General features: G+C 43.9%; 1 protein-coding gene across 2 annotated transcripts in view; it reads left to right on the plus strand.

Annotated features, from left to right (window-relative positions):
• The window catches only part of SLC8A2 (solute carrier family 8 member A2), a 133,389-nt gene that overhangs the window by 101,966 nt on the left and 13,527 nt on the right, over positions 1-17,896 (plus strand). Inside the window, exons 3-5 of one of the 2 annotated variants that reach the window (XM_077285731.1) lie at positions 8,445-8,548; positions 14,329-14,346; positions 15,815-15,939. In XM_077285731.1, coding sequence (XP_077141846.1) covers positions 8,445-8,548; positions 14,329-14,346; positions 15,815-15,939 — 247 coding nt within the window. The remainder of the gene's footprint in view (positions 1-8,444; positions 8,549-14,328; positions 14,347-15,814; positions 15,940-17,896) is intronic. The other variant, XM_077285733.1, reaches the window with a different exon arrangement.

A 17,896-nucleotide genomic window follows, 5' to 3' on the forward strand; every position in this document is an offset into this window, starting at 1 on the left:
ATTTAGATCTGGGGTACGTGACAGCAAGTTATGATGGACTATGTAGCAGGAAGCATCGCTTTGAGCACGGTGTCTCCAGACTATTTCACGTCAGTCACATGTGCTCAAAGGGAACCTTCTCTTATCTGTGGAGAGAAAAGATGACCAATGGCGCACCTTAAAATTCTGGTGTTCTCTATCAAACTGCACAGGGCTGCGGTGCGAGCAAAGGTCCCATTACGGGATGACATCCTTCCCTGCCAGCCTCATGGGGACATGCCCACCATATTGTAGGGTTTATTGTAGGGTGCTTGCAGTGCTCATCCTGTTTCTCCTGGCACCGAGGAGCAGATGCCAGTCCTGCTGCCAGGGTGATGCTCTTCTATGGCCCTTTCTGGCTCTCCTCGTGTAATGGCGCGAATCCTGGTATCTGCCCCCTGCTCTTGAGACTGCAGTTTGAGACACAGCAAATGTTCCTGCAACGGCTGGCATGGATGTGCTGTTCTGAAGGATCTGGACTACCTGTGCAACCAGTCGGAAGGATAAGGAGAGTGAAATGGTCTATGTACCATTCTCTTTTTGGGAGGTTGTCTTTCCAGTTCTCCTGTTGTCATACCAAAGCAGTTGATGTGGGTTCACACTAACTTCTGATTCCTAAGTGGACAGATTAAATCCCAGAAATCTAATTGACTTGGTTTTATACGTGTGATGTGCAAGTTCTCCCTTCCTTTTTTTGAGAAGTAGTTACGCCACTGGATGCCGAAGTAGAAGTTGTACCTGGTGCAGGAAGGAGCCTAAAGGTCCTTTTAACATGTAAGAAAACAGGTGTATAATAAATGGCACATGGTAGGTTTTACCCCTGTTAGAGGTTTTGCATTGGGGCGGATATATCTTTGGTGCAACCTGTGCATCCATACAGGAGCCCAAGAGATCCAAAGTAGGTGGATTTTTGCATTATGATGAACTATTGGACTGTAAAGGGCCCATATATTGGTTTTACACAGTGGCCATCTATTTGTATCCGCCAGGGGGCCCAAGGTCTTCAAGTTGTGTCCCGGAACCTTGAGCTTTGTTCATTTATTTATCTATTTTTATTCTATTGTCAAAAATCAAATAAAAATTATTTAAGTTATTAAAAAAACAACAGAATTTTAAAAAACCCTCACCATCTGAATTATTCTCCCCCAATGGATATACTTCACTCTAACCACTGCACCAGGCCGCAATGATGTTGCACCCATAGGGACTTCAACTATTGGATGGTGTGTTGCTGTGCAGTCTATTATATAAGCCACAAATAGAATGGTGCTAGTGAACGGAAAAAGTTAGAAATCAAAATTACTTTTACAAAAAAATTTTTTTGTAAAGTTTTCTGTTACTACAATGCCATTGCTGGCCATTTTTCATGGATCGTATGCTAAGCGACGGTTGGGAAACAGTCATCTGATTTTAATATATGTGAGAAAAATGGGTAATAGATGGTAAAAGTAGACAAATGGAAGAAAAACTACCATCACTGATTAAAAATGGTCACAAATATGTGCAAAAAGCCTTAGAGAGAAAGCAGAGTGTTTGTTAACCAGCTTAGGCAGCCATTTTTGGGACTAGTAAAATATTTATGACGACCTAGTCTACCCATTCTTCAGCAATCATAGAGGGCATTGGAAATCATTATGATGAATATTCATGAGTGAGAGGTTCCTACCGCTTTGATAACTTGCATTCTCATAAATATTCCATACTAAATGGCTGCCCCTATTGTGAATAGATGAGGGAAGTGTTTGGGGGCCAGATCCCCCATAAATACTGAACTGGAAGAAAACATTTCCTCTGGGGAGTTTCTGTATTCTGGGGAGTTTCTGTGTAGTAAATCATCCTACACCATTCTCTCTGTTGCAGCATATAAATTGACAGATTTGCCTTCAGGACTAGCGTCGGCCATATTGGTTGTTATTTAGCTTTCTGAGGAACATAACAAATGACTCCATTTCAGGAAGCATCTAAAAAAAAATCAGTGGCTTGTCGGGGGATCTGGTTCCTAAAGATCCTTGTGGTTATCTGATATTGCTGGGAGACGCACTTCTAACCAAACATTACATGGCAGCCAATTAAATGAATGGTTGTCCATGTAGTTGATCGTTAAGCTGCAGAAGCAGCACTCTGACAGGATGCAGCTCAAAGAATGGTGTCACTATGGCACCCATATGTTCTAACAGAGCCAGCACCTGAACCTGGGGCAAACTGGGGCAAGTGCCGGGGGTCTACAGCAACTGAGGGGCTAAGTATTTGTTTTTTAAATTTGTGACATCTGGATGTGAGCACGGCTTCTATGTAGTGAGCACGGCTTCTATGTAGTAAGCCTAGGAGCGGAGCCTGCACCATACAATGTGGGCGTCATCTGTGTGATACAGCTGGCATCTGGGTCTAACTGCTGTGATCTGAACTAACTCTGGCCTCAACCTCTTAGATGGCTGGTCTTAATAGGATATTGGTAATTTTACGCTACATCATTACTGTATTGCAGTGCACTGTGGAAGTGATTACAGGTTCAAGTCCCTTAGGGGAGCAATAAAAAAAAAAAGAATATATATCTATATAAATATAAATGTATATGCAGCGCCCCAGAGTTCTGGTCGTTGCAGTACTGTGGCTCTGCCACTAAGGGGAGCCATGGTACGTTCGATGGCACTGAAGGAGTTCCTCCAATCAGGTATCACAGACACCAATATGTTTCACAGCAGGGCCTCCGGGGGGAGCTAAGGGTGCTATTCATTAGGCCACTCCCCACCATAGTGGGTAAACTGGGGGTCAGGCAGGAAGTTAGAAGAGAACGCTGACGGGATTGAACAGAGCAACACCCTGTGGCAGGGGGTGTTGTGAAGGGAGAGACTGTAGGGTCTCTGCCAGGGGTGGGATCCTGGCAGAGGCTTGGCATTGAGAGAACGTAACGGGACCGTGCCTGCTCAGCTTAGCGGCGGTGCCCAAGAAAGGACTAGAAGCGAGGCAGATTGTGCTGAGTGAGAAACGAGATCAAGCAGAAGGAGAATACCAGCAGGGGTTTTGTTGAAAGAGGCAGCACCCTGCTGAGGCGCAATACCGGTGGCCGGAACGCCGAGGGAGTGGATTAGAATACAGCTTCAAGCCATACTCCAAACAGCGGCAGGACAGTCGGTCTCAGGCGGGCTGTCTACCACATATCACCTATGAAGTCTTGGGGGGCAATTGCGGGAGAGGGGCGTCTCTAGGGTCCCGGAAGAACTCCAGGCCTACCTGACAAACGGGTGCCATTCCAACCTGAATACAGGGAAGGGGTGGATTACAGAGGAACATCAAATCGAGTTGTGAGGGAACTTAAGAAACAGACACAACCGTTGTGGGGTCACTTTCCGTGAGCACAGCAGGGAAGGACTACAACACATAGCGCTAGAAGGAAGGCACAGATCTCCACCTGAGAGGAGGACTCTGGAGGTGCCATTGGACCGGCTGGACTTGCGTAGCCTGGTGAACCGTGTTCTGGACTGAGGACTCAGAGATCTCCAGTAAAGAGGTAAAGAGACTGCAACTTGGTGTCCTTGTTATTTACTGCGACCTGCACCCCCACAACTGCACCGCTACATCGCTATTATTACTACCAACACCCACACCTTGCATTTTACTGTGCGCCCCCCACGGCAGCGTCACGGACCGGGGCCTAGCCGCCGTGACAACCCCAGAAGCAGAGACTCAGAGGCCCGGTACCGGGTACCCCTCGGCCCTGCGGCGGTGGAGGGGGCGCCGCAGAACTTGGCGTCACGAACAGGATCTACTTAAGCCTGAAGAATCAGGTCATGTGTGCCTAGAGACTGTGATTTACTGTGCTTGAACTGTACTTTATTGAGAGGACTGTGTGTTGTGCCATTTGCCGCCAAAATCCGCCGCCATTGTAGCGCTGAGGAGAGCGCAGGAAGAGAAGAGGGGCGTGGAGTGGGCGTAGACAAGCTGGAGAGCGCGAACAGCAATGGCCGCCCAGTCTAAGTATTTCTGTGTCCTGAGGACGTGCCCGTCAACAGCCGAGGTACGCCTCCTGATCTTGGTCGGAGGGTGGAGACCATGGGGACGGGGCCGCCCACGGAAGAGACCGCGGGAGGAAGACGCGGGAAAAGAACGAGAAATGGCGACACCCGGAGCACCACGCGGCGCCGACCCGGTTCGGCCTGAGCCTGCACAGCCTGAAATAACCCCGGGGACGCCAACACTGCGGGGTCTGATCCCCACAGAGCCACCGATGGGTCGACCCCCTTTGCTGCTGTCCGAGGAATGTGTGGCTGCAGCCGAGGCCAGACAGCTAAGCCGCCGGCTGAAGGCCGCTGCCCGAGTGCTCACCCGGTTAGGTGAGCCCACGGAGATCCGTCTGACTCCAGCGTCTCCTGTCCCCTCCCAACTGACCGCGGCTGGAAGTACGCTATCAACACCGGATTTAAAGATCATGCCGGACGCCGAGCATCTACGGCGTCTGATGGCAGCATGGCGGAGCCGGCCCCAACTTGCGGAGCAAATTGATCTGGTCAGTGTTCCAGAGATTTCGTCCTCACACTGGGGTGTAGTGGTGGCCTTCAATCCCCGGTATGGAAGAGGGGTGATTCAGGAAATTGGAGAGCCGCTGCAGGTCCGCGTGGATCGGGAGGAGGTGGAGCCTTGCAGCGGGAGGCTCGATCGTGACCTGGAGCCAGGAGATGCCGTCACCTACACGAGGTGGAGGAAGGACACTGGCGAGACGGGCTGGTTCGCCCGAGGTGTTCAGCGATGCGTTGCCCTCCAGGCTGCTGGAACACAAGAAGGGGATGATCCCGTAGGGAAGGCAGCGGGACCCGGCCCCGCGGAATCACGAGAAGCACAGCCTCGCCGCGCCCCAGAAGGACGGGTGCACCTGCCGACAAGGAGGACCTCCCGGCGAGGGATTTTATCATTACTGGGACCGGAACGGCGTCCTGGCTCACCGGTGCGATCTGTTGGCCTGGTGAGGCCGGATAAGAGGTCGCCTTCCGCAGAACCCCAGTAAGATTTTATTGCTTTATAAAAATGTAAATAGTTTTCCTTTAACTGTTCCTGATTGTTTGTTGCTAAACCCGTCCAGGGTAAACTTTAAAAGGTGACCCCTTTGTTGACCCGGGGTCACTATTGTTGTTTTCCAGAAGTTTTACACAAACTGCAGTAATCATGGACTGTGCATGATTCGAACTTCCTTGTAAATAGTTGCACCTTCTTAAGGGTGCCTCCTACTGGTTTTAGTTAAAAGACACTTTGCGAAGATGCCATTCCGGAGCCTTTGCGTGGACTGGTAGGCTGAGAAGACGAGCTACCTCAGAAAGGCTTGGTCCCCTCTTAAAGGGGATGCGTGGAATTGAACTTGAAAGCGATACTGTTTTAGAACGGTAATATGATGATGCTTTGAGAAAAAGAATGTAACTGTTTTACATGAAAAGTTATATGTGTTTAAGTTGTTTGAATTGTGAAATCTGAAAATAATGTTTTGTGAAAGGAAAAGATGCAGAGAGCCCGCAGGGGTAGAAGTAGAGATCTGCGTAGTTGAAAGTAAAGAAGTAATGATGAAGGTGAGGATAGAAGGTAAACCCTGCGTCCCCATAGAAAGTTACTTTGTTACTAAGGACAGAAAGCAAACCCGTAGGGGTTAGAGAGTGAGTCCTTAAAGGAGCCGAGTAGAGCTGGCTCAGAGTTCTTTAAACGAAAGGAATGTTATGTCTATACTATGTATAGTAGAGAAAGGCAGTAGGCCCTGGCTGAACGGGGCGGTCCTGTAAAAGAAAGGAGAGGCAGTAGGTCTGGTGCCATAGGGACAGGCGGTCCTGCAGGTTCAAAGTAGGAGAATGTGAAGTTACCCTACCCTGTAATGTGATTATAGGAAGGCCTTTGGTAAACTAAGAGTGTATGTTTCTTAAAGGCAATGTTAATTTATTGTTCCAGAATTTGCACTAAGTAGAATACCCGGTTGGGTAACAGGAGTTATGTATAGCCTGTAATTTATAATGTTGACTATGTTTGTAACGTTAAAAGTGTCCTCACCTCCCATAAAGGGAAGCCTGTTCAAGTATACTTATTGTTTTGCACTCAACAAAATTGTATGTCTGTTTACTAATCTGTATTGTTGTTTTTCTTCCCAGTCCCGGAGTACTGTGTTTAACCAGGGGGGAGTGCAGCGCCCCAGAGTTCTGGTCGTTGCAGTACTGTGGCTCTGCCACTAAGGGGAGCCATGGTACGTTCGATGGCACTGAAGGAGTTCCTCCAATCAGGTATCACAGACACCAATATGTTTCACAGCAGGGCCTCCGGGGGGAGCTAAGGGTGCTATTCATTAGGCCACTCCCCACCATAGTGGGTAAACTGGGGGTCAGGCAGGAAGTTAGAAGAGAACGCTGACGGGATTGAACAGAGCAACACCCTGTGGCAGGGGGTGTTGTGAAGGGAGAGACTGTAGGGTCTCTGCCAGGGGTGGGATCCTGGCAGAGGCTTGGCATTGAGAGAACGTAACGGGACCGTGCCTGCTCAGCTTAGCGGCGGTGCCCAAGAAAGGACTAGAAGCGAGGCAGATTGTGCTGAGTGAGAAACGAGATCAAGCAGAAGGAGAATACCAGCAGGGGTTTTGTTGAAAGAGGCAGCACCCTGCTGAGGCGCAATACCGGTGGCCGGAACGCCGAGGGAGTGGATTAGAATACAGCTTCAAGCCATACTCCAAACAGCGGCAGGACAGTCGGTCTCAGGCGGGCTGTCTACCACATATCACCTATGAAGTCTTGGGGGGCAATTGCGGGAGAGGGGCGTCTCTAGGGTCCCGGAAGAACTCCAGGCCTACCTGACAAACGGGTGCCATTCCAACCTGAATACAGGGAAGGGGTGGATTACAGAGGAACATCAAATCGAGTTGTGAGGGAACTTAAGAAACAGACACAACCGTTGTGGGGTCACTTTCCGTGAGCACAGCAGGGAAGGACTACAACACATAGCGCTAGAAGGAAGGCACAGATCTCCACCTGAGAGGAGGACTCTGGAGGTGCCATTGGACCGGCTGGACTTGCGTAGCCTGGTGAACCGTGTTCTGGACTGAGGACTCAGAGATCTCCAGTAAAGAGGTAAAGAGACTGCAACTTGGTGTCCTTGTTATTTACTGCGACCTGCACCCCCACAACTGCACCGCTACATCGCTATTATTACTACCAACACCCACACCTTGCATTTTACTGTGCGCCCCCCACGGCAGGGTCACGGACCGGGGCCTAGCCGCCGTGACAACCCCAGAAGCAGAGACTCAGAGGCCCGGTACCGGGTACCCCTCGGCCCTGCGGCGGTGGAGGGGGCGCCGCATATACACACACACACGCACATGTGCATAAACATATGTATGGAAAATGGTGAAAAAAGTTAGCATGTGTACATATATATGAATATAGACCATATATATTATATATATACCATATATATATATATATATATATATATATATATAAATCATTTGTTTATATTATATATCTGTAATATATTACATGCAAATAACCTATATAAATAAAACATGTATGTATAATATATACGAGTATATTTTATTATTACATTAATATATATACATTATACATATTTTATTTATATTATATATTTGTATGTAGTATATATAGTACAGATATATAATAAAAACAAATGTTATATATATATGCGGTATATATATATATATATATATATATACCGTATATTACAGATATTATGAATATACAGTATATATTTTTTTATTATATTAATATATATATCTATATATATATATATATATATATATATATATATATATATATATATTTATATATATTCACACACATACAAATATATTTTGCATACATAAACAAAGTTCAGATCACCTCTTTTTTTCCAGAATGTGAATGAAATCTAAAAAAGTAAAAATAAAAGCAACACATTTAGTGTCGCCACGTGCATAATTAAGTACCCAAACTAACAAAATATCTGAATAATTTATTCCATATATTGAAGTGCGAAATGCAAAAAAAAGGCAGAATCATCGTTTTTTTGCCTCTCACAAAATTCTAATAAAATGAGATCAGAAAGGCCTTTGAATCACTAAAATGGTAATGATAATAAGTACAGCTTGTAAAGCAAATGAAGAAAAGGAAAAAACAAGCGCAGATACTCCTCTATCAAACGAAAGGTGATAAATGTATAGCTCTAGGCAGCTGGAAGGCTGCCAGCGGCCCACTGAGGCTCTATTGCCCTGGGGCCCGCAGAGACCTAATGTCCTGCCCTAACACTGTCCGGGTGAGACGCCCCTTCGTACTGTAGTATTATGGCGGCATTGAAGGGCCTCCGTTTCGTCTCTTTGACAGTCGTAGTTCTGTTTGGTCCTGTCCAGATTATTTCTTTCTGAAACAGAACTCCAAAAACAAATAACCTTTTCTCCCATTCTGTCTCCTCAGGAAAACGCTACAAGTCAAGATTGTTGATGACGAAGAGTACGAGAAACAAGAGAACTTCTTTGTGGTCCTGGAGGAGCCTCGATGGATGAAACGTGGCATTTCAGGTACCCCTGTCATTTCCCAATCTGGACCCCACCATTCTTCTAATAACATTCTCCTACTAAAAAGCTGAGCTAGACCCCCACCCAAAAAAACCTTCGTCCAATTGAAGAGCTGCTTTTTTTCCCGGCACGGGAGAGGTTAATCACAGCCACCTAAAAATAGTCTCCCAATTAGGAAATCTATGGCAGCATTTGCTAATGGTTTATACGGCTCACATCATCTCCAGTGGAGACGAGGCAGGCATTGATTTCCTTGGTTCCTTTGTTGCTAAGCAACCTGCAGATGATTACACTTTTTGCCTAGCAACAAGTTTCATCGGTTGCCTAGGAGAATCGTGTGCCGTGGTAAATGGTCGCTAAATAGCGTTACCTTGTAGAACACTAGACACGGTAACATAGCAACGGGTATCGAAACAGTTGCTAAGCAACAGGCAACATGGCAGAAATGTCTAGATGAATGTAGTGGAATGAGGGTACGAGTCTTGGCTTTCCGGCACTGGTCTTGTGTCACGCATCCCAATAACCACATGTCTTAGGTTATTAATTGTGAGCCTTGGACACAGCGGAAGCTACTTCCTATAGCCACAACTTTCATTTTTTTGGTCACCAAAGTCATATTTTCATGGGGCGAGTTGTAGTTCTGTAAAACACCGTTCACTTTGCCGAAAAACGGTAAAAAAATTCCAAGGGTGGTAAAATAGTGAAAACCCAACCTCACAACTCTGCCATTGTTTTTTTGGATTTTATTACTGTGGATGTAAAAATGACCTGGAAATATGACCCTCAAGGTCAGAATGATTACGGCCATAGCAAACTATTTTTTTTTTATATTTTAGTGATGAAAATTTTTTTGAACTTTGTTAAAAAAAAGAGTTTTTACGACCTGTAACTTTTTATTTTTTCGTCAATGGACTGGTGTTAGGGCTTGTTTTCTTGCGTGTTGAGCTTTAGTTTTTATAGATGTATTTTGGGGTGCACTCAATGTATTGATCGCTATTTATTTTACTTTGTTGATAGAAAAATGACAGTTCTGGCCTTTAATTTTTTTTATTTTTGCCGTTCACCTTATAGGATAAGTATTTTTAGGAAAATAAGCATAAAATCCAGCAAGATGGATGATTGAAAAATCATGTACTAGATGTACAAAAAGCCAGAAAAAATCATTCCATCACCATTAAAAATGCAGACGGGTTTCAGACATAGTCCTTACTCCTTGTAATGCGAGACCTCCACCAGTCTCCAGAACGAGGGACTCCAATTCTTCACTCTCCCAGAAACAAGACTGCGGGCACCCTCTGATGTTTGGCTCATGCCTGTCTGTGACCAAAGCTCGCTACACCCGGAAGTGTGTACACCCGCAGCCATTGTGTGAGCGCCCGCACTGACACTATGAGCACGCCGCTGCAATCATCCGGTGTCAGTGCGCAGGCGCAGACAGGTGAGGCAACGTTCACTTTGGGCCTTAGAGACAAATAAATCAATCAATGTAAGGTCCCGGCTTTCTTTTATGTAAATAAGAGGGTGTGATGGTGCACCATGCCAAGGGTGCACCGAGGCGCCTTCATTTACATATTAATTAATGGTTGATTTTTAATTAATTAAAAAAGTTAGGCTATACCTTCTTGGTATGATTTAAGTAGATCCTAAGTCCCCTACATAAATGTTAAGTCAGTTTAAATGCCATTTTGCAAGTGACAGAGTCCCTTTAATACAAAATATATTATATTACACGTTGGTTACCTACAGCCACCACTAGAGGGAGTCTTCTGCATACAGTGTTATTATGGAGTTCAGTGGATAACCTGTATGCAGTAAGCTGCTAGGCTCCCTCTAGTGGTGGATGCAGGTAACCAGCATGTTATCTTTTATGCTTACTTCTATGTAGAGAATTTGGATTTCTATATCAGAAAAACAGAGATATATTAAGACATTAGCTCAGAATTTGAAATCTACAGAATTTTAAACCTGAAGAAGAGATGAACAAATTTATTTTACCATTTCAATTTTTTTAAGGGAAGGGAAAGAGTTAAAACAACAAAAAAAAATCTTTATGCTCACCTTTCCTCACCTCTTCTTATGCCACCTCCAGGGCTGCAAATTTTGGGCAATATCCACACAAAGACAGGCCAATTCAGTAGAACAGTGCTATATAACTTATAGATCTCCAGCTGTTGGGGAACTACAACTCCCACAATGCCCTGTCTGCCTGTAGCACAGAGCACAGGCTTTATGGTCTCTCCTGTCTTTGGCTTTATGGGATATGAGAACACATATAGTGCACTGTTAATCATCCACCATGGAGCGTCAGCTATAGAAGTCTCTGTCCGTACAGGGAGGCTCGTTATTATATGATAAGACCATTATTTTACTGGGAAAAATCTGAAATTACAATTATCAGAAAAAGGAAGGATCGGGTCATCGCACAGCGTAACAACGGGCCATGTAGGGGGGAGATAATGAGCGCTTCTTACAGTCTGCCACTCCGGATAGAAGGAAGCGCTCATTATCTCCCCACTACGTGACCTGATTCTCGACCAACTGGCCAGCAGATGTAGATATTGTTTGTGCATATTTTCCAAGGGTTGGTTGTGAAAATGTCTACTAGGTTTATCATTAAAGGAACACTCCAGGCAAAACTGATAAACTGCATTATATTCAGTACAAAGCCCTAGGGGGTGGAGCATGACACTTGGATTCAGTACCATGGAGTAAATGTCTGTGTCATGCTCCACCCCTCACACACTGCACTTGGCAAACCACAACTTATAGATATTCAGAGGTTTCCTAGGAAAAAAATTCATAAATTTTTTTTTTCTGGAATTTCCCTTTTAATCAGAACCTGTTAGCAGGTCAGATGTGGCCAGTTTTTTTTCCTTTTTATTCCCACTGCTCCCCTGAGTATTCAATTTAGAAAAGTTAAAAATCCACCACATAGTTCCAGAGATGTGGGCATTTTTATTTTGTGCAATTTTTATGGTCTTTTTCAAGAGGTCGTTGCTCACAGGATCCTCAGGGGCATGTCTTTAGTCTGCTCTGCATGATTTAACTGGCCCACAGGATCCTCTGAACCCTGACTTTAGGCTGATCTGCAGGATTTAACTGGCCCACAGGATCCTCTGGGGTATGCCTCTAAGCTGCTCTGCATGATTTATCAGGCCCACTGTATCCTATGGGGCGTGTCTTTTGTCTGCTTTGCATGATTTAACCGGCCCACAGGATCCTCTGGGGCGTGTCTTTAGCCTGCTCTGCATGATTTAACTGGCCCACAGGATCCCCTGGGGCGTGTCTATAGGCTGATCTGCGGGATTTAGCTGGCCCACAGGATACTCTGCGGCATGTTTTTAGGCTGCTCTGTATGATTTAAGAGGCCCACTGTATCCTCTGGGGTGTGTCTATAGGCTGCTCTGCATTATTTAAGAGGCCCACTTTATCCTCTGGGGCATGTCTATAGGCTGCTCTGCATGATTTAAGAGGCCCACTGTATCCTCTGGGGCATGTCTATAGGCTGCTCTGCATGATTTAAGAGGCCCACTGTATCCTCTGGGGCATGTTTATAGGCTGCTCTGCATGATTTAACAGGCCCACTGTATCCTCTGGGGCATGTCTATAGGCTGCTCTGCATGATTTAACAGGCCCACAGGATCCTCTGGGGCGTGTCTTTAGCTTGCTCTGCATGATTTAACTGGCCCACAGGATCCTCTGGGGCATGTCTATAGGCTGATTTGCGGGATTAGCTGGCCCACAGGATCCTCTGGGGCATGTCTATAGGCTGCTCTGCATGATTTAACAGGCCCACTGTATCCTCTGGGGTGTGTCTTTTGTCTGCTTTGCATGATTGAACCGACTCGCAGGATTCTTCAGGGAGTTTTTCCTTAGGCTGCTCTGCATTATTTAACTGGCCCGCAGGATCCTCTGGGGTGTGTGTTTAGGCTGCTCTGCATGTTTAAACCAACCCACAGGATCCTCTGGGGCGTGTCTTTAGTCTGCTTTCCATTATTCAACCGTGAGCACCCCCCTCTTGTAAAGACCACAAAAAATAGCATTAGGTAAAAATAACTTCTCTCTTGAATCACATTGGTTTTTTTTTAATTTAAAATCCGCAAAAAAAAAAACAGAATACTCAGGGAAGCAGTGGAAATATAATAAGAGAAACAATTGGCTACTTTTGACCTACTGACAGGTCCTCTTTACACGCACCCACAAAGCTCATGCTATATATATAACTTTGTAAACTGTTTTCTATAGTAAGAAAATACAAAAGTGTAAAGCCTGGCAAAATATATTGGAGGTGATTTCTACACAAATGATATTTTTAAAAATATAATGGAACTAATGGTAATTACAGACTGAAATGTTCATTTTCCCACAATCTATTAATGATAAAGTACAGTACAATATAAATGATTCCTGACTGCTATAATGTACATATAGCCGGTCATAATAGCACAGCACACAGATATAACATAGGTATTGAGACGTCTCAGCATTGCCCCCTAGTGGTAAAAGGTTCTGCAACTTTTGATGTTTTATTTATTGATCAGATAGTTTTTCCTCTGTGTAGCGTTATCAGAGTAAATATCCTGATGCTACTTGGAAACAATCAACAAGCTGCTGTTGACAGATCCTCTTTTCTATTGTGTGCTATGATAGTCTTTGGCTCATCCTTAAATAGCAAAATCTTAAAGAAGCACTATTCCTCCTGCCCCATCAAAATGTTTATCCTCTTACTATATTGAAGTTATGATATTATACAGCACTGTGTACTTACTATTGCTCATTTTGCCTTTCTACCAAGTTAATTCCTCTCTGTTCACTGCTCTATGTAGAAACAGGAAGTCTGTGGTCCCTGCATGAATCATTCCCCTCTTCAACTCCAGACCCAGCTGCTCCTTCCTCCCCCATGTTAGGGACCTTTGCAGTGACTTCTGACTCATGCAGGGAAAATTGACCTCCTGTTTCCCCATAGAGCTTAGAAGGATTCAGCTTGTCAGTTTTTAATCGCGTGACGTCGTAGACCTAATGGAAAAGAGAAGAATTAACTGGGTAGAAGGGAAAAATTAGTAATTGTATGTTCACAGTGCTATATACTATGATTATTGCAATATATTAAGAGGATAAAACTATTGATGCTTCTCTAAGTAGGAGCCGAGCAGCAGATCCCAGCAGCTGTGCTGTTCAGCTCCGGTCCCTATTTACATCCAGCTACAGCCCAAGCACATAACAGCTGATCAGAGCAAAATGATGACCCCGGACAACCCCTTTAACAGAAGAATTAAGGGGACCTTGTTCATAATCACTGCTAAACCTGCCACTAGGGGGAGCACAGTCCACACAGAATTATGCAGCTCACTCGGTTCTGGCTGTATACATCCATACACAGTTAGCTCCCCCTAGTGGTGGTTAAAGGTAGTTTTAATTATATCAGTTAACAAACTAGAGAAATAGAGCTTCCTATAAATGAATTATAAAAGTGTAATGATGAACAATAATACGGATAATTAAGTCCATTTTGATTTTTTTTCTTGACATAAAGCAACAGATTTAGCTCCTTTGCTATGTAAATAATGGGAAGACCAAATGTAAAAAGTATCTATTTGCCTTAAATAGTGAGTGAAAAAGATAAAAAGGTAATGAAGATACACCATAAATATATACAGTGCAAACATACAGAATGCTGTGTACAGTGCTGTATGCGGGGTGCATGTGAGGGGCGGTGGGGGATCTGTGGTCTCCTAAGACTTGATACTTCATTTCTGTCTTCTCGCTTTCTTCTTTCTCTCCAGCTCTGTTACTTACTGAGGGTAAGATCTTTTCTTTTACTGTTTCAGTGCTCATTGCTTGTGAAATGCACCCCCCCCAAAAAAAAAAAAAATAAATAAATAGATAAATTCCAATCATGCGGCATCTGATAGTCAGGAACTCGTGCCAGTCAGAGATTTTCTGACTTGTGAGATGCAGGATGAGACCTAAGCTGTCCTCCTCCTTCTAATCTGGATTATTGAGGATGTCTGATCGTCCGTAGCATATAATCAATGGTTGTAATATTTCTTTATGCGATATTATATTATACTGCTGTAAGTAAAATGTTCACAGAGATTATTAAAAAATAGCAGATGTAGCCGGTGGTTCAACAAATAGTCACTCTACAAGTGACCCCTGTTTTGCCGACTTTTGGTATTTGAACGATTGCTGTGTAATACCACGTTTCGCCTGCAGAGGTCACTGCAGGAAAAATGACTAGTTAGTTGGTCGTGGCTCCTCCTGTTAAAATCAAAAACATCGTGCCTGCTTCTCGACTGTCCCGGAAATCAGACCCGCACCAAATGTTACTTTGGACAATAGCAATTTGTCCTTAATCCCCCCTTAAACTCCCAAAACACATGCACGCTCGAGCGTACATGTGTCCTCAAAGGCTACAGAGGAGAAGACTTTCAGAGACTGCTCATGTAGAAATTATTTCTTGTAAAAATCCAGCATGGTAGATCTCTTTTTTTTACCCCCCTAGACATGGATGATTGGGAAAAGGGAGAGTCGGCACACCCCCTTATATATAATAAAGTTGGGTGGTCCTACTTAAAGAGATAGAGTTCGCTTATGAACTTATCTTAAAGCAGATCTGTCAGCAGATTTCACAACACAAACTGTATACATTATTAAATAGACATCTTTGACCTAATGAGGCTGGTGTACTTACTTTGAACATCCATTATAATCTTTATAGTACGACGAGCCTTTTAGGAGTCCAGCTACAGAATGAGCGAGCTCAGGAGTCCATGTGTATTCAGTCTCTGCCTGATTGACCTCAGCAGCTGGTGCTGAGCAGCGTGAGATCGCAACAGCACCAAGGAGGAGGGACACTGAGGAGCTGTTAATCAAAATATGTAGGCAGAGAATGGGTTAAACTTTCATAAAAGGAATATGCAACCAATCTTACATGGGTTTTCAAAGTAAGTACACCAGCCTCATTTGGTCTGCGTGCTCCATTTAATAATATATGCAGTTCGTATTCTGCTGACAGATCCTCTTTAATAGATGAGGTTACCGATCGAGAGACCCCAATTCTTTTCTGAGCTCAATATTCTTCAACAAAAGGGCAGACAAAAAAAATGTGTTTTAAACTAAACAATCCCTTTAAGGACATTATTTGCCTGCAGTAATGTCAGATTGTCTATTTTAGGTAGTGCGCGTAGTATGGCATATGTAATGTCTTCTGCCATCTTGCACTTGAGCTTGTGATGTGTTACTAAGATATTTTCTCTCTGTAATCAGACGAGGAAGACAAGAAGCTGACTGCAGAAGAGGAGGAGGCTCGGAGGATTGCAGAGATGGGAAAGCCAATACTTGGGGAGCATTCCAAGTTGGAGATTATTATTGAAGAGTCCTATGAATTCAAGGTGGCGTCTTTATACTGTTGTGCTCGGTTTTATACTCCAAGACATGGGGTCTTCATTATCAAAACATTATCATTTCTATACACGGATACCAAATATGATTACTCTATTCGCTTGAAAAAAAACTATACTGCAAAAAAAGTATTTACTGTATTTTTTTGCCTTTATTTTATTGGGAAACAAATTCTCAAATTTTTAAATTTCACCTTTTTTAAATGTAATGGTATATATTATAATTCTTGTAAACGAGAACACTATTGTGATTTTTAGGCAGAGAAAATTCTCTTATACTTAGATGTGTAGTCTGTGGCTCACGGTTAGTGTTTCTGCCTTTGATACTACACGTCTTTGAGTTTAAGTCCGGACAGTGGCTGAAAATTAAATATATAGTGACTTTAACTTGATCAGATCAGGACTGTGGCTCACTGTTAGTGTTTCTGCCTTTGATACTACACGTCTTTGAGTTTAAGTCCGGACAGTGGCTGAAAATTAAATATATAGAGACTTTAACTTGATCAAATCAGGACTGTGGCTCACTGTTAGTGTATCTGCCTTCAATACTACACATCTTTGATTTTAAATCCGGACAGTGGCTGAAAATTAAATATATAGAGACCTTAACTTTATCAGATCAGGACTGTAGCTCACTGTTAGTGTTTCTGTCTTCGATACTACACGTCTGAGTTTAAGTCCGGATAGTGACTGAAAATTAAATATATAGAGACCTTAACTTAATCAGATCAGGACTGTGGCTCACTGTTAGTGTTTCTGCCTTCGATACTACACATCTTTGAGTTTAAGTCCGGATAGTGGCTGAAAATTAAATATATAAAGACCTTAACTTATTCAGATCAGGATGATACCTGGCTGTACAAGGGGTACGTCCACCGCTCAATGAGGAGACGGGTTGTTAAAGTATTAGTAAGACAAATATCAGCCACCTAGATCCTTCTCCTGCAGTTTCATAATTATCACTTTCAGCAGTCATCCGTACAGCACTGTGGCCAGATTAGCATGAGGGTTTATCTGCTTTTTGCTGTAGTAAACCCATAAAAAGGGAAAGAATGCCGTATAATCCTTATTTAAGCCTAAGCATATCTGCGCTGCTGTGGTAGCAGAAATGGTTTTCTATATGAGCCGCATGTAATTGCTGCTGAGGTAGCATCCAGCTGTGAGGGGCGGAGGGGGGTCTTCAAATCCCTTGTCTTGTGCAACGTTTCATAGTTTTATATCACCAGATTGCAGTTTTACGTACATGTGACCATGTCCCACGCATCACTGCTGATAATCCCGCCAGATACATATACTGACAGCGAGGCCAGTGGGTAGGAGGTTACTCGTGGCCTCAATATGGGCTCCCTTATCATTACTTATATATGGGTATATTTGCTCCATACTAATATTTCATAGTTAGTTTTGGGTAAATTCAGGGCAATCATAGTCCAATTCTTGTGATCTTCCAAAACCCTTTACTTGTAATTTAAAGGATCCGAGGCCCAGGCCTCCAGACATAAGATTTTTCTGATCCCTACAGGCACTTACAATACTGCCATACAGTGATCAAACTATGCCACCATTCCTTCCCAGAATAACACTGCCACAAAGAGCCCAAGTTTATCCACCACATGGTGCTTAAAGGGATTTCCACCCTTTTCTTTAACTGAACACATTGCATTGGTCTTGTAAGAAAAAAAAAGAAATAGCATTTACCGGTATTTACCATCTGATCGTTCACAGTTCCTCCGTTCCACTGGATGTGTCCCCCCACCAGTGTCCTCACCTTCTCTTCCAGCGTGGTTGGCACTTGGCTGCAGCAAATTACTGCCGGCAATGATTGTCTGCAGCAGTCACATGCCGACTGTGCAAGAAGAAAAGGAAAGGAGACTAGTCAAGGAGACCGCCAGCACTACAGAGGAACTTTGGGAGATCAGAAGGTAAGTATATGAAATTACTTTTTTTT

This window comes from Ranitomeya variabilis, chromosome 2, assembly GCF_051348905.1.
Source record: "Ranitomeya variabilis isolate aRanVar5 chromosome 2, aRanVar5.hap1, whole genome shotgun sequence".
NCBI lineage: Eukaryota > Metazoa > Chordata > Amphibia > Anura > Dendrobatidae > Ranitomeya > Ranitomeya variabilis.